This window comes from Mycteria americana, chromosome 9 (genome assembly GCF_035582795.1).
Source record: "Mycteria americana isolate JAX WOST 10 ecotype Jacksonville Zoo and Gardens chromosome 9, USCA_MyAme_1.0, whole genome shotgun sequence".
Lineage (NCBI taxonomy): Eukaryota > Metazoa > Chordata > Aves > Ciconiiformes > Ciconiidae > Mycteria > Mycteria americana.
The window spans coordinates 7,587,913-7,615,430 of NC_134373.1; the positions used below are offsets into that span (position 1 = coordinate 7,587,913).

The window sequence follows — 27,518 nt, forward strand, 5'->3', positions numbered from 1 at the left end:
TTAAGTCCCTGATGCTGCCAAAAAGGATATAGTTCCCAGCCATATGTTCCTGTCTTCTCCCCAGCAAGTTAGCTCTGCTTCCCTCCCCGTGCAGTCAGCTGGATTGGTCCCCGATCCAGCTGAATATTTTTTTAGTAGGGTTCATTCTTATGTGGTTCATGTTGTGACTGTGTGACCAAAAGGTAGTAGTGCCAAGACAGAGGCTGGCAGCAGGAACGTATGGACAGGAGCAAATGGGAACTGCTACCCCTTTTGGTGGCAGCTTCATCTGAAACTAACCCAGACATGCAACTGCATCCTTTGAGCAAAACTGTCCTTGGGTGGATTTTCATGAATTAAAGTCATGGAAGGGAAAAGAAGATGGTAAAACAGGGATATTAGAAGTGTGCTCAAGGCAATTTCCTATTTGGAAAACATCTTGATCTATTTTTGGTTTTCTGTACTATGAGAAGGTGATATGCAGGTCTCCAAACTACATTTCTGTCTGTGCAAGGGTGACAGTATAGATGTTCAAGGGTACATAAATCTGTGCAGATGTGCTAATCATCAGGCCCTCCATGTCTTTAGCACCTGTTCAGTAAGAGTGGAGGAGGGGGTGACAGAAGGAAGTGGGGTTTTTATTACCTTTGATGAAAGTAGAAAAAACACAGTTCTCTGTGATGCTATGCGCTCGGCATTGATTTCTACATAGTTCTAATCTAAGAGCAGAAGTAGTCCAGATCCTTGCTTGTTTGAGCTGACTGCAGATTAGGATCACTTTTGTTGTCCTTCTCATGGGATTTTCCTAAGGGAAGTAACACGGTCTCTGGAGACAAAACATTCTTTACAAGGTGTAAGACAAGCAAGGAAGTTTTGATTCAAGTGGTTGCAGGTCTCTGATTCATAGTGGGGTTGGGTTTGGGGATTCCCCCAAGCAGTCTGTGGGAGTGATGTATGGCTGTTGACCTCATTGACTCCTTTAGCTTCAGGCACTGTAAACCAGCGATTTAGGTGACTTTTTTACAAGATACGTTTTCCAAAGTGTTACATCCATTTTCTCATTAGGCTGGCAAAGTTTCCATTGTTGTTCCAATGAAAGTATGTAAGAAACGTTAAATGATTTAAAGACTCCTAACATTCACACTTGCAGAAATACCACTCGTTAAGTTGCTTCTACCAACCTTCCTCACCGAACAGTTAACATACAGACAGCAATGCAAACTGTCCCTTATTTAACTTACTCTTCTGTATGGCAAACTCTCTAACATTTTTGTTACTGAATACCCTTTCGCTTTACTCATAGCTTGTAAGCATGCTAGTTGCCATGCTTTGTACACTGCAGTGACATTAAGAATAGAGATGTTAACGCTTGGTAGAACAGCAGAAGAATTTCTGTCCCACTTCTAGCCAAAGGCAAAACTCACATAATTTAATCAGGGCAATATTTCTTCTAGAAGCATTAGTCCTAACTTGGCTTTGGCACTGATTCTTGAGCAGTGCTGTAATCTGACTTGAAAGTCCAATATTTCAGGTATGAAGAATTTACTGTGTCGCTGTCAAAGACGCTATAAACATTGAGCTCTTACAAGAAATCGGTATTGTACAAATGCTTTGTATGTAAAAAAAATCTGTATTTGGCCCTAGATGTAAAAATAAATAATAATAATAAATCCTTTTTAAAGCCTATTTCCATGAAAGGGCGATATCCTCCAATGTTACTGTTTTCTGCTTTGCTCTGCATGCATCACAACCAATGACTTAGCTTTTCTTTTTTATTCATACTGTGTAGTTTCCTGTGAAATTACGCTTCCTTTTCATTTTCTTTGTAGGCAACAGAGATTTTGCTCCTGATGATCCACTGGAATTCAAGTCTCATCAGTGGTTTGGAGCCTCTGTGAGATCCAAAAATGATAAAATTCTGGTAGGTTTTTGATGCCCTTCAAATGCCTCAGTACTGGGATACTGTAGTGGAAAAAAATGTGAAAAGATCTGGGTAACTCAGAATTGAAACAAAATCCCACTAATTGGTATGGCTCGTCTTTTTCAGAATGTATTGGCTAGCCTTTTTTAACTCTTTATAAACTAAGGTTGTAGCATTTTTGTCTGGTTTTGAGGAAAGTAGTAGAATTAGGTTTCCTGAAGTTAGAATGTGTTATAAATTCTTGATGAACTCTTTGCAACTGTTGCTTTAAGACATTATTATTTCTAAAATTCTTGAGATAAATCAGCTATTTCTAAAAATACAAACCGGTAATACTTCTGCCCCAGCGCTGATAGTATAAATCTTCTCTAAGAACACATGGTACATCAGCCAAAATTTTTTTTTATTACTAGCTGTAGAAAACTGGAATTCCATTGTATTATTCTATACCCCCCAGCATTTTGAAGAGGAGTTTGGTTTCTTACTGCCGTGTTTTCTTCCTTAGGCCTGTGCCCCATTGTACCACTGGAGGACTGAAACAAAACAAGAGAGAGAGCCTGTAGGAACTTGTTACCTGCTTGCCGGATCTAAATCTGTGGAATATGCACCCTGCAGGTCAAGTAAGTGTAGACGACTTCGTTGCTTTTCAGTTTGGCATTTCTCTTGTGTTATACTTTGTGTACATTTGAAGTGGGATGTTTTACAGGTATTTCCCCCTTCCATGTATAGCCTCATAGCAATTAGAAAAAAACTAAGCTAGATCCAGACATCTGAATTCTCCTCCAGTTGATGTTCAGGATGCGGACCTTGCTTTCTCTACTGTAGGCCAGAGGAAAATCTTAGATGCAAGTATCATTGGGATTGAGGACTTCAGTTTTTGAAAGGACCACTTCTGTAGTAATCACTTGAGCACAATTATGTAGCAAGTGCTTTTTCAAAGACCAACTCTAGAATCTTCTGAAGCTTGATTATTGTTATTCAAGTAATTTAAAGAGAAAGCTCATTTTAGAAGACAAGGTTTTGCACAAGGTTTTTCTGATTTCCATGTATGCATACATACGTAGCAATGCATTGTTTTAATTATATTTGTTATTGAACATTTTGAGTCTTATTTTCCAAACACACTGCATCCATATCATGTAGTTGAGTTCGTTGATTATTGAGACACTTATAACCTTTTTTAAAATATAGAAGTCTAAAAGTTGAACGTTCAAGCTAGGATTTTTTTTTTATTTGCTGAAAATCATTGGTGAACGGCAGGAATGAAATCCAGTGTGGTCCAACATAAAAAGAAGTTAAATAGCATATATTAAACTAAATCATGCTAGTTAAGTAGTCACACTTCCAGATAAGGGGGTCTCAACATTTCTACTCTGGAGCTGTATAATTGTAAGATGAACTCAGCCATAACATTTCTTGCTGGGATGAGTCTCAGTATGCAGAGAATTTTTCAGCCAGGTCTGCTGTTTTTGTTTGTTTGTTTTAAGCCAATGCTTGAAATAACTTACGGTTATGTACCTTTCAGATTTTTATTCCATACCAAAAGAAAAACTTATTCCCTGTTTTCCAGATACCTTATTTCCTGAATAAAAATTGCAAATATTTTTCCCCAAAACTTTTGAAGATTAAATACAAAGGAATCTGTAGTTGGTGTTTACTTTCTGTTAGGCTAGAACATATGTTAATGTTATATGTATGTTAGGCCAACCCTGAAGTTGTTGCAGCATTTGGTTGTGAGTTGTTGATAAAGAGAAAATACTGAATTAGGAGAAAAAAAATTGGAAGGTTCAAGTTCAGGAGTGCAAGGTTACTTAGGAAGATGCATTGGAAAGTATCCGCAGAATCATCTGATATAGTACTGATAAGATTTATTTTATTTATTTTTCTCTCTTTCCTATCCATTCTTTTTTGTAGCCACTATCGATGCAGATGGACAGGGATTTTGTCAAGGTGGATTTAGTATTGACTTTACAAAGGTATGTGATTCTTTCTCAATCCCTACAGTTGCAAGTTAACAGCCCTGATACAGACCACATACAAGCACAGCTGTTATGAAACTAAATGTAAACTACCATTCCTGGGGGGGAAAAACCACAACCAAACACATCCTTGTAAATAAACTGAAATAACTTCAAACCACTCTGGTATTATAAACTTGTTTCTCCCTACTTCTTCACAGCAGCACACTTTCACCCCTTGTAGGAATCATGTCCTGAACAAATAATCCACTTTTCCAGCCTCATGCCATAAACCTCTGCTGCAGCTAGTGTTCAAGTGAAATAAACTATAGTAGTCAGGATTTTTGAGCGACTTATTTTGAAGGCATTGCTGCATAGCTAGTGTTACTTCTTGAGGAAGAATAACTTACTGCTAAAGGGAACTGGTAAACAATGTTCTTGTGAATTATGTTTTGTTTTTCTCATCAGCTAGCAGAAGTAGACTTTTTTCTTTTTTTGCTGTCTGTCTTATGTTTCTTCTGCTTTTATGTTCTCCCTGCCTTTTATAGTTGTTGTTTGTTTTTTTTTTTTTTTTTTTAAAGTTCACATTTACTTTTTAAATCCAAGCGCAATAAAACTGTGCACAAATCTGAGAACTAACTATAGTTTTTTATATTGCACAGTTAAATTGTTTAGCATAGTCTGGACATGTTAAGACCATGCAAGTCCTATTTATGATGTGGCAATTTTTTGACTTCTTCACATCTTATGATTGGGTCGTATCCCTTCATTCTTTGCCTGAGGACGCTCTTGTTTTTCCTCCAGAGCTAACTGTGCAAAGTGCAGTGTAGGACTGTAAGTGTTTGAATTATTTTGCATGCACCCGTCAGGCTTACTGTGCAGACTGTAGCCCCAGTTAAAACCAACCTTGGCCTCCAAAACCCTAAACCCTAGCTGAGTGGGCAAGCCTGGGTATAAGGTATCTCCAAATCTCTGACCTAGATTTTTCTGAGTGGTGAATATGGGAGTTTTTAAGATTAAAACCTGAATAAGTGGCTTAATTATGCAGCAAAGCCTGTGGCCCAATTCACTACTTACGGAGCAGATTCCCAGCACTGGGATAGCTAATGTGGTAAAAGTTTCCTAAAGTCGTTTGTGGATTGCAGTTGTACCGAGGAATATGGGGTGGGGGAATTGCATCACAGCTTTCCTGAATTAAACTTTTCTAAAGATAAGTTACAGAAAGCGGCAGGGGCAGACGATGAAACTGGTTTTGTGTACTGACCTAAAAACATGTTATGATTGCCTTGTAACAGTCTTGAAGTTTTCTCCTAATTGCATTTCTGTTGTCTCAGATTTATGTGGGTAGAAGGGTCTATTACAATAAAAGCAGAATTCTGCTTAGAATTTTAAATGGGTGAAATAGAGAAGCAAGTCACTGAAGGCGTATTGCTTGTTATCTCAGCATTTTACGAGATGCGTTTTTAATTAATTGTTCCTTCAAAAAACCCCTATATTTGGGTCAGTGAAGCTACAGTGATATACGTGCATGGAATTACTTCCCATAAACATAGGACATGTTCTATTGTTTTTGGATATGCTTAATGTGTTTTTTCTTCTCTCATTTTCTTTCTTCTCCCCCCCCCCCCCCCCCCCCCCCAAGGGAGACAGAGTGCTACTCGGAGGACCTGGAAGTTTTTACTGGCAAGGTGAGATATATCATTTAAGTCACAGAGAAGCTGACCTCTTTGATTTTTCTCTTTATCCTCTTAGTCATTTGTATCCACACTCCTCCAACCACTGTCAAAGTCTTCGTCAGTAAAAAACTAACAAATAATTTTTCTTCATCTTTCAAAATATTTCCTGAATAATCAAGGCAGCCACAGATTAAAGCTGAAGTAATAATTGTATAGATGTCTTTTGTCTTTTAAATAACTCTATGATCGTTTTAAAAGCATTTTCCCAGGAATGTGGAATTTGTTTCCACCAGCCGGATAAGTTTCCTTTTTCCTTAGAATATTTTGCTTGTTTCAAAATCTACATGTTTTGTAACTTCTGACACACATACGAAGCATGTATTGTCAATGAGAAATGTACCCTGCAAGGAGATCTATCATTATTTTCCTTTGACAACAAAGATGTATTGCGCTTGTTTATATTGACCTGTTTGAGCCATGGTGCACATTTTACCTCTAACTGTGCGCTGTTTACACAGAACATTACCTATATATTTTGCTAATGTGGGCTTCAGTCAGGATTTGTTTGCAGGATCATTCAGTGTTTAGCTATAGCTCGCTGTTCAAAAGATGGTGCTGCTACAATCAGGACATAGCTGCCAAACTCTGCTGCCTGTTTTTGAATGTAAATACTAATGTTTATGAAAGACTTTCTATATCACGCCAGCCTACGTGTAGATGCAGCAGCACAGGAGGCTTTTTTCCAGTCCTGTGTTTTAAATTCTGAACAAAATGGAATGATTGAAACTAAACTGCAGATACAGTATAATATAGACAATGTTTGTGTATTCATTTTAGTGCTTTTTGGCAAAAAGTGACCTCTCATCTGCCAAAACAACCTTATTCTCTTCTACTACTACCAAAAAAAAAAAAAAATCTCCGCTCTGAATAGAAGACAATAGTATACTTCTAAAATCTAGATTTTTCACCCCAAATTTTTATTCCACACTCTGAGATGCTGGAGGAGTAGTTTTCCCTATCCTTCATACATGTATGGATATGTATGTGACGTAAGCGCTCTTCTGAAAAAAAAAAAAAAGTTTTTGTGATTCAAGATTTAAACTGAGAGAAAAGAATGTAATGAAGTCACCACCTAGTGGCTAGTGAAGTGAAGACAGAGAACGCGGTAACGCGCTACGCTCATCTTACCAGCTTCTTGTCTGCCATGGTAAGCTCTCATGTTATGGTATTTAGACAGATGACTCAGTTCTGCAATACCATAAGCGTATGCTCACTGTTACCTAACTGAGCAGTCCCATCTAAGTCCTGGCTTACACGTAGGAACGGCTACTATTTTCAGTTAGAACTCTTTGTGTGCTTTTGATTAAATTGGTGCATAAATCTCTGCTGACGGAGGATCCAGATTTTCACTTATATCCTTTCTAGCGCTGCTGCTGTTGGCTATTTTCTGGTTGGTATTGTGGAAGAGTTGTTGCTTTAGAAGCAAGCATTCTGTAAATGAGGCCTGTTGCTTATCGAATGAGTGCACGCATTTTATTTGTGGTTTTAAACTGTTTTCTCTTGCTTTAGGCCAACTTATTTCTGATCGAGTGACAGAGATTGTGGCTAAATATGACTCCAAAGTCTACAGTACAAAGTATGATGACCAGTTAGCAACCAGACCTGCCAGTGCTGCTTTTGATGACAGCTACTTGGGTGCGTAGTTTGAAAAGGAAGAAAACCTAGCTATACTTGAAAAACTCCCTTGTGCTATTCATATTTAAGTCTAAAGCACACTACTATTAATTCAACACTTGACAGATAACTGAAGAGCTACATATCTGCAAATGCAGTAATTTACGTATGACCGAAGCTTAGTTATCTTGCCATGGGCTTGATTCAAAAAGCACCTGATGACAAAATAAATGGAAACATTTCCATGAATTTTTGTGCTCAGTGATTCAGGCCAAATACGGGAATGGCCGAGGTACGATTTTTATGTGAGAAGTTAGTCACATACCTATTTTTTTTTTTTTTAAGAAAAGCAGCTGTTCCTAAAAAACAAAAGTGTGAAAGTATCATGTTTGGGAAGAAAAATAATGAAGAAAGTCCCATAGAGGGGTGGCAAATCATCATTTAGCTTCATATGTGTCTAACTGGGTTCAGAAAAAAGCAAGGGTAGACAGTTCCCAGGATGATAATTTTAAAATTTTCATCTTCTGATCTCAAATTCATGGATGCTGATGAATTCTAGTCTAAAGCTACTTAGGCAATATTTATTCCATTGCATTTTAAGATGAAGCGAGAGGACTGTGCGTAGAAACCTATGAAGAGTATACAGAGGGATGAAAGGCTTAATAAGGTTTTTCAAGTGATTTACTAATTTTGTCTGTTGATCAGGTTATTCGGTGGCTGTTGGAGACTTCAATGGTGATGGCATAGAAGGTAAGACCCTTGCTTCAGTAAAAAAATCATGTTAATAGGCTGGGCAGGTCTTTCCAATAAATGGTATAGAACAAACGATTCAGTGCACAGGAAAATGCATAAAGCACTAGGAATGGGCTACTCTGTTCAAGCAAAGTCATTGTGCTTTGGGACCTGAATGTTATCTGGGTGTCTTGCTTTTTATTTCAGACTTTGTATCAGGAGTCCCAAGAGCAGCAAGAACTCTGGGCATGGTAGGAAATGTGAAACATTAAACTTTACAATAATAAAAAAGATTAATATTTTTGGTGTGCTGTAATGTGTATTTCTTGATGTGCAGGTGTCTATTTACAATGGGAAAAACATGTCTTCCATGTACAACTTCACTGGAGAGCAGGTATGTAGCTTTATTCAGTGTGGTGGGTGACCGGGAGGCTATTCCTATAGAAATCTGACATGTTCAGACAGTATTTAGGATACTAGAATGTTATTAGCTTATGTACTAAAGAAAAATTTTATGAAGTCTGTAGGAATCCTCAAAATATATGCTCTGTGAATACCCATTTTGTACTACTACTTAGAAAAACAACCTTATTTAAATGAAGGAAATGCTGTCTATTTTGAGAATTGGGAAAGAGGACTGGATCATGAAAGGGGGAATGGGGAAGGTAACTGATCAGTTTACTTTCTAACAGAGTAAGGAAGAGAAAGGAAAATATAAGGAGAAAGGAGACAAAAAATGTTGTGGTATATATTATGATCTCCCTAACATCTTTTCTATACTGCTTTGTATAAACTTGTTTGTGTGTTTATATCACTACAACTCACAAGCCTGGTTGAAATTTTGTTTTCCAGATGGCTGCCTATTTTGGGTATTCAGTGGCTGCCACAGATATCAATGGGGACAAGTAAGTGCCCTCTTCTCCCCGCTGCCACCCAACTTGTTTCTGGAAAGAAAAAAAGAAGCTTTTATTAAAAAGTCTTTCCTACAATATAGATTTCTGTCTTCATTACTGGTTTAACCTGTCTCTGAGCAACACAACTAGCACTCAACATTTGTTTTAACAATTGTAGATTTGTTTTTTTATTTATTTATGTAAATACACATGCTTTAAATGTATTAAATTCTGATATATTTGTGCTTACTTTGTCAATAAATATTTGCCTTCAGTTGCAATTTAAAGGTAGGTAACTTTCATCTTAATATTGACTTCAGTGCTGAGTTAGTCCTGCTAACAGATGCTTAAGAGAGTGAAACTGAATTTTCATGCTGTTACTGAAGAACCTTATCCTTCTTTGGTCCAGTTATACAGATTTGTTTATTGGAGCCCCTCTTTTTATGGATCGAGGTTCTGATGGGAAACTTCAAGAGGTCGGCCAAGTTTCTATTTGCCTTCAACGAGCCTCTGGAGGGTTTCAGATCACAAAGCTGAATGGTTTTGAGATATTTGCAAGATTCAGCAGTTCTATTGCACCTCTGGGGGATCTAGATCAGGATGGCTTCAATGGTAGGACATCATTTATTGATCAGTATTTTCCGTTTGTAGATGAAATCTAGACAGCACACAATGTGGATTCTGCACACAAACAATTAGGCATTCTAACCATGACTGAATGCTGGACACTAAGGTCTAGACTCCTTTCGATGCTTGTATGCTACTCCCAAGAATGCTAACAGGAGTTACATGTATGCATCGAGCAGAGACTATACCATTTAAACTACAGCATGGATTATTTTAGCTGTTGCACTGATCAGTTTATTACTTTCTAAGTGATAAGTACAGTAGAAACTTTGATGAAATATCTGACCCTCCACTGTGACTTGTTAGGACATCTTCAATATAGTTTTCCTGTTTCCATTGCTGAAAGCCAATTTTCCTCTCCAGAAACACAGTGGTGACTGAAAAGAAGGTTTTGTTTCAGAGAGCTGGTTAAAAATGTTCTGATAGAAAAGATTTTCCTGAGAAAAGTCTAGCTGTTTTTATTTCAAAATGGAAGAGTCTGGTGAAAATATCCCTTAACAACTACAGCCAACTGTACCAAGAGCTGAGTGTCTTGAGCGAGTATTTGGATGAGAAATCTGAGTCTGATACAACTGAAGCTGTGGACTCTCAAACCCATTGCCAGTGCATCTTGTTACTTTTGCTTAGGAATGGAGAGCAATGAAACAGACAGGAACCATATAGTTTTGGGATGGAGACTTCCAGGAATCCTAGGGAGAACACTTTTGTTTAGCAAGTCATACTCCAGTGTTTCCTAAAGAGTGGTAGGAATTTGAGGTCTGCAAAAAATGCTTGTTTTTGTTTTTTCCATTCTGCTTGCAAGCTAAGTATTTTCTGAAAGATCAAAAATTATGATAGGCTAATATTTCAAATTCCCAGGTAGCTCTAACTTATTTTTTTAATGAAATCATAAAATCATAGAATAGTTTGGGTTGAAAGGGACCTTTTTAGTTTCCAATAGCATAGAGAATTAGTGTGAAGATGCAACTTCACTGCAACTATTTACAGAAGACATTGGAAAGGTTCCAGCTGATAGCAAAAAATCCAGTCAATTGATGAGATTATTCAAAAAATGTTTTGATTCCATCATATTTCAATCTGAAATATACTGTAGGTGAGAAAATTGTAGTAAAAGCTGCCTTTTTTTAAATTACTTTGCCATTATTTAGTCTGGTTTTTTGTTTTTTTTTTTTTTTTTTTTTTCCTTATCTGTTTCATTTTGGGAGTGTTAATTAAAGTGTTTTCCATCACAGTATGGTGCAAGATTGGAATTTTTACTGTTTTCATAAAGTTTGTAAAGATGAGTCAAAAATAAAAAATTGTAAACTTTTGAGTTCTTGTTCTTTTCATGAAACTATTTCAAATGTAAGGAAAGAGGAGGGAATAACGTAATTACTCTGTATAGTGTTTCATGTTTGGTCTTTGAACAGACTGTGGAAATGTTGAATTTAGATCATACGTACGCTTCTAAAGGTGTCCTTACAGATAGTCCAGTTAGCATTTTGTTTATTATTGTTTATTAGTCATTGATAATGAGTATTCTCAAATTTATGAAGCTTTAAGAGATAGCATAATTGCACTAACTGAAAGTTCTCCATAAAACATATTGCCAACCCACGATCAGGATAGACTGGAATTTGATATTTACCATTGTTTTAGGCTGATATAAATTTTCCAGAATTACTAAAATGTCACACCCTTTGGAGGAACACGAGTGTGCTAATGAAATGGGCAGATAGTCCCACTTAGTTTTGTGATTTGGCGCCAGCAGTGACTAATTCTGGGTGTTTAATACTCTCAAAAGCATCTCAAATCCATATGATTTGGCTGTAAGTCAGTTACTGAAATGCAGAAGTGTCTGCAGAACTATTCCTTTACCTCCTCCCCCCCATACAAGTCTATGATATATGTTCTTGTAAACATTTATACTTCCTAAAAAAACTAGCACCTAATTAAAAAAAAAAAGGTTATTGATGAGCATTTTAAAGGCTGGTTGGATTTCCTCCCTACTGACACACACTGAAACTGTAATAGCAGAAATTATCAATCAATGTAAGCACAAATATGTTCTTCTAGTCTGCGTCTGGAGATGATGACGATTGTTCTTTTGGTTTACAGATATTGCAGTTGCTGCACCATATGGTGGAGAGGACAAGAGAGGACTTGTCTATATCTACAATGGAAGAGCCAATGGTTTGAATGCAGTCCCATCCCAAATTCTTGAAGGGCAGTGGGCCGCTCGCACTATGCCACCCAGTTTTGGGTACTCGCTGAAAGGAGCCACAGATGTGGACAAAAATGGATATCCAGGTCCTTTGCTTTAAATGTCACTTTAGAATAACTTAATAGTAGCCCCACCTCTGACTAACAGCACATTTTAAAAAGTAAATTGTAATATGTAATATTTCTCCTTTCTTCCTAGACTTGATTGTTGGAGCCTTTGGTGTTGACACAGCTGTTTTGTATAGGTACGTATCCCTCTATGCTTATACATAAGCGCAAGCAGAATGAAAGCTCAGCGGCATTCTTGAGTTACAAAAGAAACTCAAAAATCAGGGAAGTCTGAAATTCTGCCACTCCACCTTCCAAACTGCTGGAGGCAAAAAAAGGTTATACTGCTGTTTTCACTGAATAAATCTACAGTCTGCTATCTATTATTTATCTTTCTCAGTAATCTATAGTTAAGAGAAAATATAAATAAGCTGTCTTCAAGGCTTTCTGAGTGACAGTTTTCTAGATTCTGACATACAGGGTGCTGCTAGCTCTTACACTGCAATCCTGATATTCTCATCCAACCTTGCTCATTTTGGGAAAATACCGTACTTGTCTGTGCTAGAAATAGATAGGACTTCCTCTTAACACAGTTGTCCATATTCTGGCTCTGATGGCAATAAAGGGGCACAGAAAAGCTGCCTGCTTTTCCCTAATCTACTCCATGACTATTTGTTATTCTTGTGGTTTCACTAAATATTGTCTAAGACTGTATGTGTATATGTCAACAATTTGATGGGGAGGGTATTGTCTAACATGGTGTTGAATGCTGCTCAAGAGGATGTTTTCTTTGCAGGGCTAGACCAGTTATTAGAGTAAATGCTGCCCTGGAAGTTAATCCAACCATTCTAAACCCAGAAAACAAAGCCTGTTCACTGTCAGATGTGAAAGTTTCTTGGTAAGCAGGGTATCTTTGTTTTCCTTTGAGGGGAGGGACTTCCTTGGTTTTTATTTTCATAAGCTTTCAATTTTGAAAGGATTCAGGAAGTCTAGTCAGCTAATTAAAAAAAGGCAATCAAGCACAGATTTTTCTGAAAGAACAGACAATACAAAATATGACATTTTTGACACCACTGTCTTCAATAGATGCTAGCCTGACTCCTAAGTTGCATCCTACCTGTAGAGATTGCCAGTTGTCTGTGTTGAGCAGAGTAAGATCTTCCCAAGATGGTAACAGATCACACAGCTTTTGCAATGTTTTTACCCGATAACGTACTTTTTCGGTGGGCTTATGGAAAACACTTGGGAAATGATCTACTCTGCAAACTGGTTTTAGTTCTTGTTCCTGGACTGTTAGCCAAATGCGCTTTTCCTTTCTAGTGCTAACTTCCTTTTCAGCTCAGTAGGCCAGTTCCTTCCAGATTTAAACATAAATGAGCCGCATTTGATTTCAGGAATAAACACTCTGCTTCACAGGTGACTATTCCTACATGAATGAAGACTCCAAAGCTTTGCATTGCTTGCATTGCTGTCTACTTAATAATAGGTTATAGTTTCTCTCCCATCAGTAGAAAATAGCTTTTGGGAGTGAGCTAGAGTCTTAAAAGATAATACCTTTGAACTGAGAAAAACAGTGAAGAATTTTAGAAGAAAATGAGAGAAAAAGTGTGTGAAATTAATATTTTCTTTTCCTCCAAAACAGCTTCAAAGTAAAGTTCTGCTTAAAAGCGGATGGCAAAGGAAAGCTCCCTAATTCACTCAGTAAGTTCTGCTAGTTTAAAAACTTTGAAGTCTTTTTATATTGTTTGCAGACATGAGCACTGGTCATTGTTCCTTTTTATTATTGAGACAGATGGTTACCCTTTACAGCACAATCCTACCAGTTCAGTACCCATATACATCTATATGACTATCTTCAGCAGTTTTTTTGCTGAAGTTGTGTTGAAGTCAGTGGGATGTGAGCATACTTAGGACTTTAAGCATATGTTTAACCACTTGGTGGAACTAGTCTTGGAAAGTCCTTTGTATTTTACAGAATTGAGATCAACTCTCGTTAAGGCGAGTTTTAGACAAGAATATTCAAGTATGTGCATTGTTAGGCCTGAAAAATACAGACAAGCCACAAGGGACTTCTCATATTTCTGTTGAAATCATAAACTTCTGATTGATATCACTGATTTTTGCATCAGATTCTCTGGATCAGAATCAGGAATAGATTGTTTCAAACAGGTTTTTAAGTTGTCTCTAAGAGATTTTGTAGTGTGGCAGACGGCCTGCTACAATCAGGTTTTGTCTACTGATTACAAAAGCTTTTCCCTATTTTCTGTATGGCATGTATAGAGGTGGTATGATCTGGGAAGATTCATATAAATAGCTGTTACATATTTTAAATTTCATTATCTATATCAAATATTTGAAGTAATTAGATTAGCAATACAGTTAAATAATATAAGTGTTATGTGCAGGATTGCTTTAAAATTTTCTGGGGGAAAAAATTTTTAACGTTTGTTCTTGCAGTTCTATAGCAATTATAAATGTATCAGTGCTCTTATATGTTTCCAGTTTTTAAGGAAAAAGCAGAGTCCAATTTAGGACAACAGTGCTTGTTAGTTACTGTATTGAGAACTAATGTAGTAACAGATTTTATGCTGAAAGAACTGGAAGTTTTAAAAGTTCCAAGTACTAGGTTTTCCTTGTAGCCGAAATGAGCGTTCAGCTCCATTTCTGATGGGAATCTGCACTGTGTTTAATTGAATAAAATATCCCTAACCTAAACGCTTTGGATTGGACAGATTTCCAAGTGGAGCTGCTGTTGGATAAACTGAAGCAGAAAGGAGCTATAAGGAGAGCTCTCTTTCTCCACAGCAAACAGCCTAGCCACTCTAAGAACATGACTATTACAAAGGGGGGCAAAATGAATTGTGAAGAACTTGATGCCTTTTTGAGGGTAAGTAGCCATTTACGTTTTAGGCAAATAATTTTTGGTGCATTGTCTATTACAAGTTCCTTGTGTTAGGCGTTTTTTAAAAAAAAAAAAAGAAAAAAAGAAAAAAAAATGCTATAGAGACTTCATGCCCAATGGATAGACCTAAAATTACTAAAACCATATGTCTGTCCTGGGTTATTACTGCTGTCACAGGATGAACGATGGATGTTATACTGACTAAGGTCCTGGTCACTAAAGGGATTGGAAATTCAGTTCTGAACTTTGTTATGGACTTCTTGGCCAAGTCATCTAGGCACAAAGTTAGTTATAATTTCCAAGGAACATGACAGTCAATAAGAAGAGGTTGTGCTTTTACTTTGGAGGTAAAAGAATAAAGAAAAATACGGATCTGCAACTAAAAAGCAAAGATCAGCAAATAACAGACAGAGAAGGCTGAAATATTAAGTTTTCTTTTTTCTCAGTCTTTTTGTTTTAGTCCCCACAAATGTGGACAGATGCTAACACAGTTAAAAAGTGTAACCCAGTAGAAGAAACACCGGCTGAAATAAGGAAAGACATGTGAAAGTGTAGCTATGTAAGTTAGATGCAGCTCAGATTTATCTCTGAGTACTTACAAATCAAACAAACAATACTTACTCCCCTCTCCAAAAAAAACCCCAAACAATAAAAACACTAGTAATCATTAAGGATTCATGGAGGATAGGTAATACCTTTCTTTGACTGGCCTTGTGAGTGGGATATATATGGAAATAGACATCCCAGATCTCAGTGTTAGTAAAGCTTTAACACTTTTGCACCTGACATTCTCATCAAGTAATGATCCATGACCTGTATGAAATCACCTTAAATTGGATGCAAAACCAGTTGAAAAGTATAAGTTATCAATAGGTTTCTGCCCGTAGAAGATAGCTTCTGAAGCAAGATCCTGCAATGAGCTGTTCTAGATTCAGTAATTTTCATTATTCTCTGAAATAAGAATGAAGCAGAGTTTACACTGATAAAATCTGTGGCTAACATAAAGCTAAGAAATGGTTTGTAAGTATTCTGAAAGGCAGGATCAACATTTGATAAATAGAATGATTTGAAATGAACCATATGAAAGTCAGCAACTCCAACTGCAAAGTAATAATTTTAGGAAGGAAAAATCACAAGTCCAAAGATGAGTATCTATGAGGGATCTTAGAAGCATACTGAATTTTGTCTGACAGGAAAGAGTGGAATTGTATAGCCCTTTAGGCTCCTCGCTATTATAGTTCTATGAATTAATACTTCTGTATGCTCCAGTTTTCCATTTGTAAAACAGGCGTGTTACTACTAAAATTGTCCATCTTCAAAGTTTATACTGCAGGTGTTCTGACAAGAGATTTTCTAGTTTGAAAAGAGCTCAGAAGTTTTAATGTTGTTTTGGCTTCCTCATTCCTACTACAACATGAACAATAAATAATAATCCTGCTCAGTATTGCTCTTGGGATGACTGTTTGTTGCTTATAGAGACTTCTGAAGGATATTTTCGTTGTTGTTTTCTTCACACGTTTTAATTGTAGTTCAAATCTTTGGTTTCCTCAGGATGAATCTGAATTTAGAGACAAACTAACTCCCATCACTATTTTTATGGAATATCGTCTGGATTATAGAACAGCTGCAGATGCAACAGGATTGCACCCTATCCTCAACCAGTTCACTCCTGCCAATATGAGCAGACAGGTATACTTCTTATACAATCAGTGATGAGAGAACCCAGAACATATTTTCAGCTTTCAATACTTACTCAATAGTTATGTTCATCTTAGGACTTCTGAAAAATTAAGATACCAAAATATACATCTAGGCTTTAGTCTTTGAATTATGGAAATATTGATGGTTATTGTATGTTTGTCTTCTTTTTTCCTTCTCTCTGTGTCAAATTTCTTTTTTGACATGTTATTCCTTAGTGCTGGAATTCCTTTTCACACATACTAATTAACAGTTTTCTGGAGAAAAGCAGTTAGAGTAGTATTGAAGGTGTTAATCTTGAAGGATTGGAGTGTTTCATCCATTGCTCATACTATGCTGCTCTATGTATATTATGTTTATCCCTAGAGTTCTCTTAAGGTAATAAAAATAGCATTTCTATTTCTGCCCTTTATACAAAGTTTTACGCTTGTTTGTAAAGAGGATAGTGGAGATGCAACTCAAGACGAACAGATCATTCCAAGTGTGGAAAGAGGATTAAGATATGTAGACATGAGTCCTAGAATTGCAGTGTGGCAGGATGAGGCACAGTGCCCCCCATATATAAAAACTCATTTGTTCTCTTCTGAGACTGAGATGAAGATATCTCATAACCAGCTATTTAGAAAATTTTTTATTTGGTGGTGAAACAGTATTATTGGAAATGCATGTTAGAACAGATGCAGGAATTATTATAACAATATGCATTTGATTTTTGCATAGGCACATATTCTGCTGGATTGTGGTGATGATAATGTCTGCAAACCAAAGCTGGAGGTTTCAGTAGAAAGGTAAATACATGAGAAAAATACTACAGGGAAAATTAACTTCCCTACTTGAAGAGCTTGTAATACTTTTTTAAAAGGATGTACTGAAATAAGTAGGACTCCTCCATGTATACAATCTGAACTCATGCTTATTTGTTTTAAGGAAAACCCATTTTCTGCAGTGTAACCTAATGTCTTTAGCATGTAATACAGGGAGACCATACACCACCATCACCACCCTGGCCCCCACTATAAGTTCACAGTATTTATTTGTATATTTGCTAAGCTGGACATGCATAGCAAGCACAAACCAGTGTTAGCTGCAATTGTACCACTGTTCTGTTTAATACTAATAGATAGACACATGAAGATGTGAACAGGCATGATTTTATCCAGCAAGGGGTGGAGTCTCTGTTGTCACACATATGAAAAAAATTGTTGGTATTGGTAATATCTTTTATTAAACCTGGAAAAAAGAAACAAGTTTTAACTCATAATTCTTTCATGAGTCTAGGCTTTTTGTGCTTTGTACGCCCGAAAGCCATTCTTGGGTGTATTATCTCTACTCATCAATGTCATCTGGTTTTTTTTATGCCCTTAGTGCAGAGCTATAGCATATGCACATGTATGTAGGTAGTACAGTTCACAAACATATTAATTCATGCAAATGCTTCAGAAACATTTTACATCAGTGCAGATACAGTTAGGTTTCCTTGTAGTTGGTGAAATGAAAATACATTGTTTGGAAAAACACTCTTTTTGTATCTGGAACAAATGTATTACAGAGGTCTTGGCTGTATTCTGTAGTTGAGCCTTCCATCAAGTTTTGTTACAAATGTATGCTTGTACCTCTCCTAAGTAGGCACGTAATTCAAAATGTACACAGTGATTTAGCTGTTCATAACTGTTTGTTCTTGGTTAAAAAAAGGTGTCGGTAGTTTTGTGGTTTATTGTAAATTTTATAAAAAAGATTCTTACAAAACACGTGTAATATTTGGTCCATTTTTGTGATTATAGACATGTTTTTGTTTTAAACATCATGTAGACCTCTCCTGATATTCCTGAAGCATAGGTACTGCCTCTAGAGTTCTCTAATGTCTTTGTGCAATTTCAGAACGTCTCTTGTTTCTAGAAGTTCAACCAGTTCAACACACTTTAAAACCTGAATGCAGAGGTCATTTTTACACTTGTTTTTTGTAGTGATCAGAAGCAGATCTATATTGGTGATGACAATCCCTTGACACTAATTGTCAGTGCTCGGAACCAAGGGGAAGGAGCCTATGAAGCAGAACTCTTTGTCATCGTTCCGCCCCAAGCAGATTTCATCGGTGTTGTTCGTAACAACGAGGTAAAATTCCAACTATCTTTCTTCTTTGAGTAGTCATATTTCAGGTGCTGCTATGGAAGTCTGTGGGAGAGGGTCTGTCAGTGGTGTTTTTTATGCTTCAATCTTAAAGCAAAGCACTGAAAAAATTGAAAGGTTCTTCCAAGCCCCAAGGCTGAATGGTTCCAGTTTAAGAGCCTACTGCTAGCAGCAAAGGAGAATCATCTGTGTGATGGAGCTTGACACACAGAGTTTATCTATCTGCTACAAGTCTTTATTTGAACAGTGCCCTTGTTAATTTATTTAAATTGAGACTTAGCATGTCATGTGCTAGGTAAAGAGCTGGGCACCTGTGAGGCAAAAAGTGATGTTGGGTATTAACTATTCTCTTCCACCTAAGTATGTAGAAAGTCTTGGGTGTCTGTTATCCTGACTACATAGCATATTAAAATTTATTTCCTGACTTTGCCTTGTATTATAAAATGTCTGTATAACTTCTACTTCTTAGACACGTGTGTATAGTCCAAATTTTGTTTTAGCCCATTATAGCTATATATAAGTAAAATACTTTCAGATTTTCTTCATCCTTCTTTTTATTCAGTATAACCTATGATCAATCAATATAGCTGTAAAATTGCAGAATGTTAAGGGGAAAACTATTTTCCCTCCTATATCAAAGGATTCCAACTTTGATACCACATCCTTCATATATGTTGGGCCGTGCCTTGGTTTGGTTCTCCAGTTTGCCTCTGCTGCTCTAGAGCTTTGTGATGTGGCTTTATCCAAAATCTGATAGCTCCTCTAAGACCTCTTTTTGAGTAAGCTAGTAAGTATTCATGTTATTTTGCCTTCCAATCTTTATTTTCCTACGGAGAGTTTGCCCGATTGCCAAAGTTTCTTCACATAGGTTTTAAAGAATCACATGGATAAATGCCTTAGGTCACAAAAATCATCAGTACTACCCAATATGAGAGTACTGAATTTCTCTTTTTATAACCTTGGAAAGAGCATCTATCTCGTATCAAAAATATTTGTCTCCATGGAGACCTTCATACTCAGATTTTATTTAATTTTACTGCTTGACTGTGTTAGGACTGAGAAATTATATTAAAATTAACGCAGCATATCTAGAAGTTTTCTCCAGACTTTCATCCAGGTGTCCAGATGTAAAGAATGACATTCCTTAAGATTTCTTCCTGGTTTATTGCAGGCTTTAGCAAGACTGTCATGTGCATTTAAAACAGAGAATCAAACTCGCATGGTAGTTTGTGACCTGGGAAATCCCATGAAAGCAGGAACTAAGGTAAGGTTTGGTCCAACAGGTGTCTGGTAGCTCAAACAGGACTGCAGTTGGTATTTTTCTTAATCACAGTAGTGTTTGGGCAGGATGTTTACTCACAGGAATTTAAGATTAGATCTAGCTGACGTTTGGTTAGTGGGTCTAGCCCACATGTTTGGTTAGTTCAGTGGTAATTGGTTTCAACTTTTCAGCTAAATTAAAGGCTGAAAGGAGTGTTCATGAGTTTTATGATGCAACTCAAAAGGAGTAGTTCATTAAACAGTGGAATTAATGAACTCTGGTCCCTCATGAGTTTGTCTTTAGATTTATCCGATACGTATTTTTTAGTATATAATAAAGAACTAGCTTGTAACACACCTTTCTCTTAGCGGAAACCTAATAGTGCTTCTCTCTTCTGCCTAGTTTTGTGAAGGTTGAGAGTTTTGTCTAGTTGAGACCCCTGCACTTCCACCAAATGTAGCTGAAATTGGAAGAATTAAAAAACTATTAGGGGGACCTGGCAGATATTAAGATGCTATGACATAACAAATGATTTTCTGAGGAAATAAAGTGAAAATCAGTCACAATTATAAACACTTTGACAGTGCTCTTCTTCCAAGAGACATTTTGTATAGATGAATAAATGCTATTTCCAAAGTATTTCAAAGTATATCAAGCTGGACTGTACAGATTATTGAAGCAACTGTCATGCACTGACTTAGAACAAACCTTGGGAACTTGCAAAAAGACTACGGTAGTTTTTGCAACACATAGGGAGGCTCAGTTATGTGTAAAAACATCTGAAGAAAGGGGGGTGAGCATGACGTAAACCTTACATTTCTCTTTTGTGGCAGTGATTTATTGGCTGAAATCTACAGAGAGCGTGGTACATTTCTAGTCTTGATGAACTGGACAAGTTTTATTTGCCAGTTCTCTGTGTGTGTTCTTTTCTGACCACAAGCCTCAAGCAATTTCTTTGTAGTATAACAGTATTAAGAAGCTTTTATCATGTATGTTATCATGCTTCCACTGAACTACGGTGATTTTTTTCTAAAGCTATTAGCTGGCCTGCGTTTCAGTGTGCACCAGCAGTCTGAAATGGATACCTCTGTGAAGTTTGACTTGCAGATCCGAAGGTATGGAAATCTGTCAGTATGTACCTGACCTGGTAGATAACATGCTAAGTAAATAGACTGTGAACTAAGCAGTTAGTTTCACTCTGGACTAATTCTCTGGTCTTTGCCTCGTAATTGTTTAAAAAATAAACACATCTTTTTAATGAATTATGCTTTCTAAAATAGAGGAAAAAACATAAGAAAACACAGTTTTCTGTTTGAATGCAGTTTCTTTTGCTTACAGCTTTTAGACAGGCCATGGCACAAGTGAAATACTAATAATGAGGAACAAAACTGTTTGAAGTGTTTCAAGAAAAACTTTGTATTTTTGTACCTGTGTACCGTTGTGAGCTCCTGACGCTTGTGTAGAGCCACAGAATGACTTGTGTCTTTGGGTTTCTAGCCCTGTTTTAAAACTGATGTCTGAACTCTGTATTCCTGCTGATGTAATGCCAGAATTTCAAATTTTATGTATTTTGAGGATGAGAGGTGTAAATCTTTCAGAAAAGGCAACGCATGTGATGGTCTGAGCAGAAGCAACATGCAGTGAACCATTTTAAGTGTTTTACAGTAGCCAGCGTAAGAGACTCTAAAAATTAAATGGAACAAACCAGTAGTGTTCCTGTTAATTATAAGATGAGCACAGCCCTCTCATATAAATACAATATATAAATCTGAATTTATACCTACTGGAGATAATATTTAAGATTTGGAGATGTGATCAATAGGTATCTCCAATAGAGTTTTATATTGCTTAATGGACAGTACAAATACAGCTGCCTCCTTTTCCCCATGGTGGACCAAAAGCTTTTTTTTTTTTCCCACTTAAGGGCTTCATTGTTTTTAACGTAGTGAATAGATTATTCTCATCCACATACGCATTTTTCGTCTACAAGAGTTAAATAAGTTTAAACCTGCCATTCTATTTTAATGATACAGTGGTTTGCCATACAGATCAAAGGCCTTGGCAGCATTAAATATTTCTTTGATCTCACATTGCTGTCTGTTCAATTTTTTTCCCTTTTCTGCATCAGCTAGTAAGCTGTGCCAGTGGTATGTGACTCCAGTTCTTCTTTGCAGAAAGCGATCTTCTCTGGGGTGCCTGTCGTCTTCCTTAGGCTAACAGCGGTTAGCTGTTAGCGGTACCTTTCACCGTTTCTTCTCAGAAACAGTCAGTGAGGTTGCTCAAGTCATGCTTCTCTTCTGATGGAAGAGAAAGGGAGTTCCTGTAAAATTTTACACCTTTTATGGAAGGAATTTCCTTACATGACTTCTGAATGCAAGAACAGTAGTGCAATCGAACAGGGTAATCACAGTTCACAGTGACAGGCATTATCAAGGTATTATCTTGAAGAGGTTTTAAAGATCACATTAGTTGTCTTAAACTCACAAAGCTAGATTTCCGAAGCTGGCACAATTCCTAGCAGAACAACTCTAGTCTCTGAAAGAATGATGTATTTACAGGTCGAGAAGAAAACACTGTTCTATATTTTCTGATTACAGCAGCAGTGAAGAATAATTAGAAGATTTAAGAAGATCTTTCTAAAGGAAATTGTTTGGTTAGGTAGACAGAATAATCGGATGTGTCTAAGGAGATCAGGATTCTGTTCCCAGCTCCACTTTGAGGGGAATAGGAGTGTTCTCTGTATTTCTTTTTCTCTGTTTACAAAGAAAGTCTGAAGAAATTTTATGTACGAATGACTCTATGTGCCTTAATATCTGTCATCTCTTGGTGTAGCTGAAGTGTAGGAATCAGATGCTAACTGTATTCATTTATTGGTTTAAATGCTGAAGAGGGGTAGGTGAAAGTAGCCCTAGCATACTTTTCCGCCCTGGGACTAGTTTGAGGCCAAGTCGTCCCTGAGCAAAACAAACGTCTTAATGTGGAACTTCAGGCTTTGCTAGCTGTATAGTTGATGTTATCCCACAGCGCTGGCGTTAGAATTTTCTTACATGTGGCAGCTAAGGAACAGAATCAGCATTAGCTTTTGACTTCTCCCTGCTGAGAGACCTCCAAACTGCGCTGCGGGTGGGACTGTCATGCATTTAAGTGAGAACTGGCTGGAATCTGCTCCTTACTTTTAGTAAATGTGCTTTCCTACAGTGGCTCAGGAGTCATGTTATGATGTTACATACAGTTATTTTAAGGTGTTGGGTTTTTTTTTTTTAAATACTTAGCTTATTTCATTTAAGAAATTAACTTTTATTTTCTCTGCAGTTCCAACCTGTATGACAATCTAAGTCCAGTAGCATTCTATCAAGCTGACCTTGCTATTTTAGCAGCTGTTGAAATCAGAGGGTAAGCATTGATACTATTTTAATAAACATCTTTCTCAAATGAGCTTTGCATGTTTGCTTCTTTATATTCAATGAACTTTCTTTCAGGTCTGCATAAGTTTTCAGGAAGCCTTAGGGTATTTTTAATCATAAAGAAAATATGGTTCTCTCTAGCCACCCTTTGGACTTTCAGATCTTAAATAATTACAAAACGAATTGAAAAAGGAATGATGTGCCTCTATTACTAGAGGTTTTTTCAGAAGTGGGGGGAAGGCCCCTCATTTTTGCAGTTGCACATGTTTCTCCAGGTCACTTTCCTCTTCCACAAACCAACTGGGTTTTCATCCAAAAACCCCTGAAACCTTATCTAAAACCAAAGCTGAAAATCCTATTGAAGCTAAGTTTGCAATGCCCTCACCTTCTTCAGTCTTAAGCACAGTATTAATATTGTAATGACTCCATTACCTCCATTACTTCTGCTTACCAGAAATCTATACTTCACACCTAAAAGCTATACAATCCTCTTGCTTAGCCAGTTAACTCAGATTCCTGCGTCATAATTTTTTAAAATTTCCACTACATTCATTATTGTGATCTAATTTTGTTAATATCTGAGAGGTGGGGGGATGGCACAACTGAAAAGCATTATTGCCAGCTTTACGGTTCTACATGCTGAATTATTCTTATGACTGTACTGATAAGTCTCTGTATCATCAATCTTTCTCATTATCAAAGTATTTCAAACTTTGTAGTTTTTGGGTGACACGTATGTATCTTAATTCTAGTAATGGTTTGCTAGATGTTGTAGGATGAACCCAAAGTTTAGGACAGGAAAAAAATGTTTCTAAATACAAGGTTCATCTTTTCATGTAGAGAAGAAAACCAAACATTTAATATAAAAGCCACTCAACCTCTGCTCTTTCTGGTTTTATATACAAAAGATGAAAAATTGGAGATTGTATTTTAAGTGTGTTGATTTTTTTGAGATGTTCTAGAGAATTACATTTATTGTTTCATACTTTATAATAATGACTTGTTTGCTCCACTGTTTAGTGTGTCGTCTCCTGATCACATATTCCTTCCTATTGCAAATTGGCAGCCGAAGGAGAATCCAGAAACAGAAGACGATATTGGGCCTCTAGTTCAGCATATCTATGAGGTATGCAATTACTACTAATTTCAATTATACAGTTCTGTGATAAAAGAAATCTTTTGGTGTAGCTTTTCTCTGGAGTAAATTACAATTTTTTTCTTCATTTTGTTCTTGCATGGAAACAAAGATTTTATTTTTTTTTAATGCTGGGTCAAAAATTGGTATCTGCAAGAAGAGTTGGAATGCCTGCAATTAGTGTAACAGGAGTGGCCGAATAGAAGAGGCTGATTTTCTACATCATTACACGTTTTATTTTCTAGCCCTTTGAAATCTAGATAAAACATCTGAAGTAACTTGAACTCAGAAGATGACTCACAGCTGTAAATTATTCAGTATCCTCATCTGTATTCCAACTGTTTGGAATCATTATTGAAAAGCCTTTTGCCTGGAAAAAATTTAATTATTTAAAATTTCCTTAAAAGAATGACCACAGCTTTAATCTAGATTGTTTAATTAAAACTTACTGAGAGCGCTCGGTGAATAAGAATAGTTAAAAGTTGTTCTAGAACTTAAGAGACCATTTATCTAACAAAACTTGTGGGTGTATGTATCTGTGCTCAGAGTATCTTGGCTGAGATGTACAGTGGCTGTGATTCATGCAATAGACTAAAAAAAAAAATGTTTTTTCAAGGAAAAAAAATTACATTTCTTCAAGGCAAAAACCCTAATGCCATATAACTTTTCCTCAAAGTAATTTTTATCAAGTTATTTCTGTAATTTTAAGTTTTGTCTGTTGGGGGACTGAAGTTTAGCTACTGTTTTTACGTAAAATTGTTGATGCTATTGCCATAAGTGGTTGGGGGTAGGGGTAGTGCCAGTATCATTTATGGCTCAAATGTAAAATAACAACTATATGCACATTAACAAAGAAGGTGGCATTGTTTTGGTTTTTTTTTTTTTTTTTACATCTGTTAACTTTATTTTCATAATCAGCTGAGAAACAATGGTCCCAGTGCATTCAGCAAGGTGATGATGACTCTGCAGTGGCCTTACAAATATAAAAACTACACACTGTTGTATATTGTTCAGTATGAAATTGATGGTCCCATGAACTGCACTTCTGATATGGAAATCAATCCATTGAAAATTAAGGTAAACAGGACTTTCCTTTTGTTTGAGTGGAATGAAGTATGTTTGTTTGAGTGGAATGAAGTATGTTTGTTTGTTTTGGAAACACACTCAAAATACCCAAATCCCTGAGAATATCTAACACTGGCTGATTTAAGTTTTCATCTGTTGCTGAGGAACAAGACTGCACTCTTTGATAGTACTTCTCAATGTAAGCAGGTGAAATAAAAGGTAGGCAATAGATTGTCAACCAAAAGATTATTTTTTCTTGATTCTTTTTGTTGTTTTGGGGGGTTTTTTGTGTATTTTTGGTTTTGGTTTGTTTTTTTTTTTTTCCTTGAAGATTGTACTGTGTGAGTTCTAAGTCCAAAGCAATGGAATAATACTGAATGTGGTCATGAACAAAAACATTCCAGATGCTTCTGTGCTGTTTATGCAAATTTTCTGGGTTTTATTTCTTGGAAGAAAATGGCACTATTTTTTTCTATTATTAGCTTATTTATCTAGGCCCTCATCCAAATACCACAGAGGTCAATAGGGGTGTTTCAGTGGGGCTTAAAAGTATGCTGTCACTGCCAGCAAAACATGCAGTTTGCAGAGCACAGGGCAGAATAAGCTCCTTTTTCCTAGGTTGGACGAGACAAAGAAACACCAGATAAAAACCAGCAAATTTGATTGAAAGTAGAGAGCTGAATCCTAAGACAATTTAGAACAAGTAGTAAAAATCAGTATATTAGTTCTAGAAGAATTTAAGCAAACGTATGTATAAAAAGACTAAGATAAGATATTCAATGTATAGAACAACAAAGAATACTCATCTTTGATAGTCAGAAAGCAACTTTAGTGAATATATAAATACGAATTTCCTCTGCTTTTGCTATACCATTTGTAATATATTTTTTACAACTCTTTTGTAAGTTTTCTCATATAAATTTGTTATGTAGATGACAAGTAGCATGGCTCTGCCTAGTCCCATATGTAAATTTGAAATTTAACATTGGGAATTTCTAAGGGATTACTGTAATAATTTATTAAACCTACTGTATACTTTTTCAAGCCCCTCCTAAAAAAGTTTTTGTGTATGTCTGGACATGTGTACACATGTACAGCGGTATGTGGTACATCAGTATCATACTAGTGCTATTTTTTCAGAGTTAAAAACTGAAATGTTGAGGAAAAATCTTTAATAAAAGATTGCAAAATGGAATTATTTATTGCAGTCTAAGAGCATTTTTTTTCTATACATAAAAAAGTTTTGAGTTGAAGAAGAATTAAGATACTCAAGACTCTGTGTTAGTTTTTAGTAGAAATTTGCATCAGTGATCTAGAAAAGCCAGGAGTAACATTTTAATTACAGCTGTCGGTAAAGCCAGGTTCTGAAGAATAGCTAGCGTAGAAAGAGCGAAACCTCATCAGCTATGTATTTTCTTGACCTTAACTTTCAAGTCTGCAAATATCTAAATGTAAGAATTATTTATTATTTGGGTTTCCTTGGTGTATCCTAGATTTCTGCTTCTAAAGATGATGATAAGAATGAAACACTTAGCAGGGAAGATAATCATGATCATCGTATCAGTCGAAGGGATGTAACTGCCATTGAAGGAGACGTGCATACTTTGGTAAGCTCCAGCATTGATATGTTGATAATATTTTCATTTTTTTTAAAATGAAGACAGAGATGAAAGCTCCATGAGATGAAGAATCATTTCAGAAAATCCATGTTCTGTATTTAAATGGTTAACAGACAAACAAGTCATATGCTCTGGAGTGGTTTTGGTTTGTGGTTTTTTTTGTTTTGTTTGTTTGGGGGTTTTGTTTTGGACTTGTCCTTTCTAAACCAGATTGGAAATAATCTGTAATATGAAGTAAATAATATGAAGTAAATACAAAGACAGTATCACTGTCTTTGTAACTGCGCTTGCAGACACGAACCTATCCCTGCTTTGGGCAAGGCAGGACAGGCAGGCAGCTGAGAGGAGTGCTTGGGAGTTTAGGGTGGGCCATTGGGACTAAGGCAGTACAACCCGGATTCCAGAAATGGTTAGGCTTTGGAGAGGACAAAAAAAGGGCTGAGCAAAGAAAGTGAAAATAGGAATTAATTTCTTATTTTATGGTGAGAAAAGTTAAGAGAAAAGAGTTATGAGAAAAGAAAAAAAAAATTTTTTTTTTTTTTGAAGGGCTTGCTTTTTGCCAGATCTTCCCAATGACTTAGCAGGATTTTACCCCCG

General features: G+C 36.5%; 1 protein-coding gene across 2 annotated transcripts in view; it reads left to right on the top strand.

Moving 5' to 3' along the window:
- Nucleotides 1-27,518, top strand: part of ITGAV (integrin subunit alpha V) — a 51,211-nt gene that overhangs the window by 15,647 nt on the left and 8,046 nt on the right. For both annotated transcript variants that reach the window (XM_075512006.1, XM_075512005.1), the window contains exons 3-26: nt 1,809-1,900; nt 2,406-2,520; nt 3,815-3,876; nt 5,501-5,546; nt 7,104-7,229; nt 7,914-7,958; nt 8,148-8,191; nt 8,278-8,334; nt 8,793-8,845; nt 9,243-9,445; nt 11,558-11,749; nt 11,862-11,907; nt 12,507-12,608; nt 13,353-13,411; nt 14,443-14,597; nt 16,164-16,301; nt 17,031-17,098; nt 18,275-18,422; nt 19,609-19,701; nt 20,734-20,813; nt 23,011-23,091; nt 24,123-24,228; nt 25,156-25,314; nt 26,796-26,909. In XM_075512006.1, the coding sequence (XP_075368121.1) occupies nt 1,809-1,900; nt 2,406-2,520; nt 3,815-3,876; nt 5,501-5,546; nt 7,104-7,229; nt 7,914-7,958; nt 8,148-8,191; nt 8,278-8,334; nt 8,793-8,845; nt 9,243-9,445; nt 11,558-11,749; nt 11,862-11,907; nt 12,507-12,608; nt 13,353-13,411; nt 14,443-14,597; nt 16,164-16,301; nt 17,031-17,098; nt 18,275-18,422; nt 19,609-19,701; nt 20,734-20,813; nt 23,011-23,091; nt 24,123-24,228; nt 25,156-25,314; nt 26,796-26,909 (2,384 nt within the window). The remainder of the gene's footprint in view (nt 1-1,808; nt 1,901-2,405; nt 2,521-3,814; nt 3,877-5,500; nt 5,547-7,103; nt 7,230-7,913; nt 7,959-8,147; nt 8,192-8,277; nt 8,335-8,792; nt 8,846-9,242; nt 9,446-11,557; nt 11,750-11,861; nt 11,908-12,506; nt 12,609-13,352; nt 13,412-14,442; nt 14,598-16,163; nt 16,302-17,030; nt 17,099-18,274; nt 18,423-19,608; nt 19,702-20,733; nt 20,814-23,010; nt 23,092-24,122; nt 24,229-25,155; nt 25,315-26,795; nt 26,910-27,518) is intronic.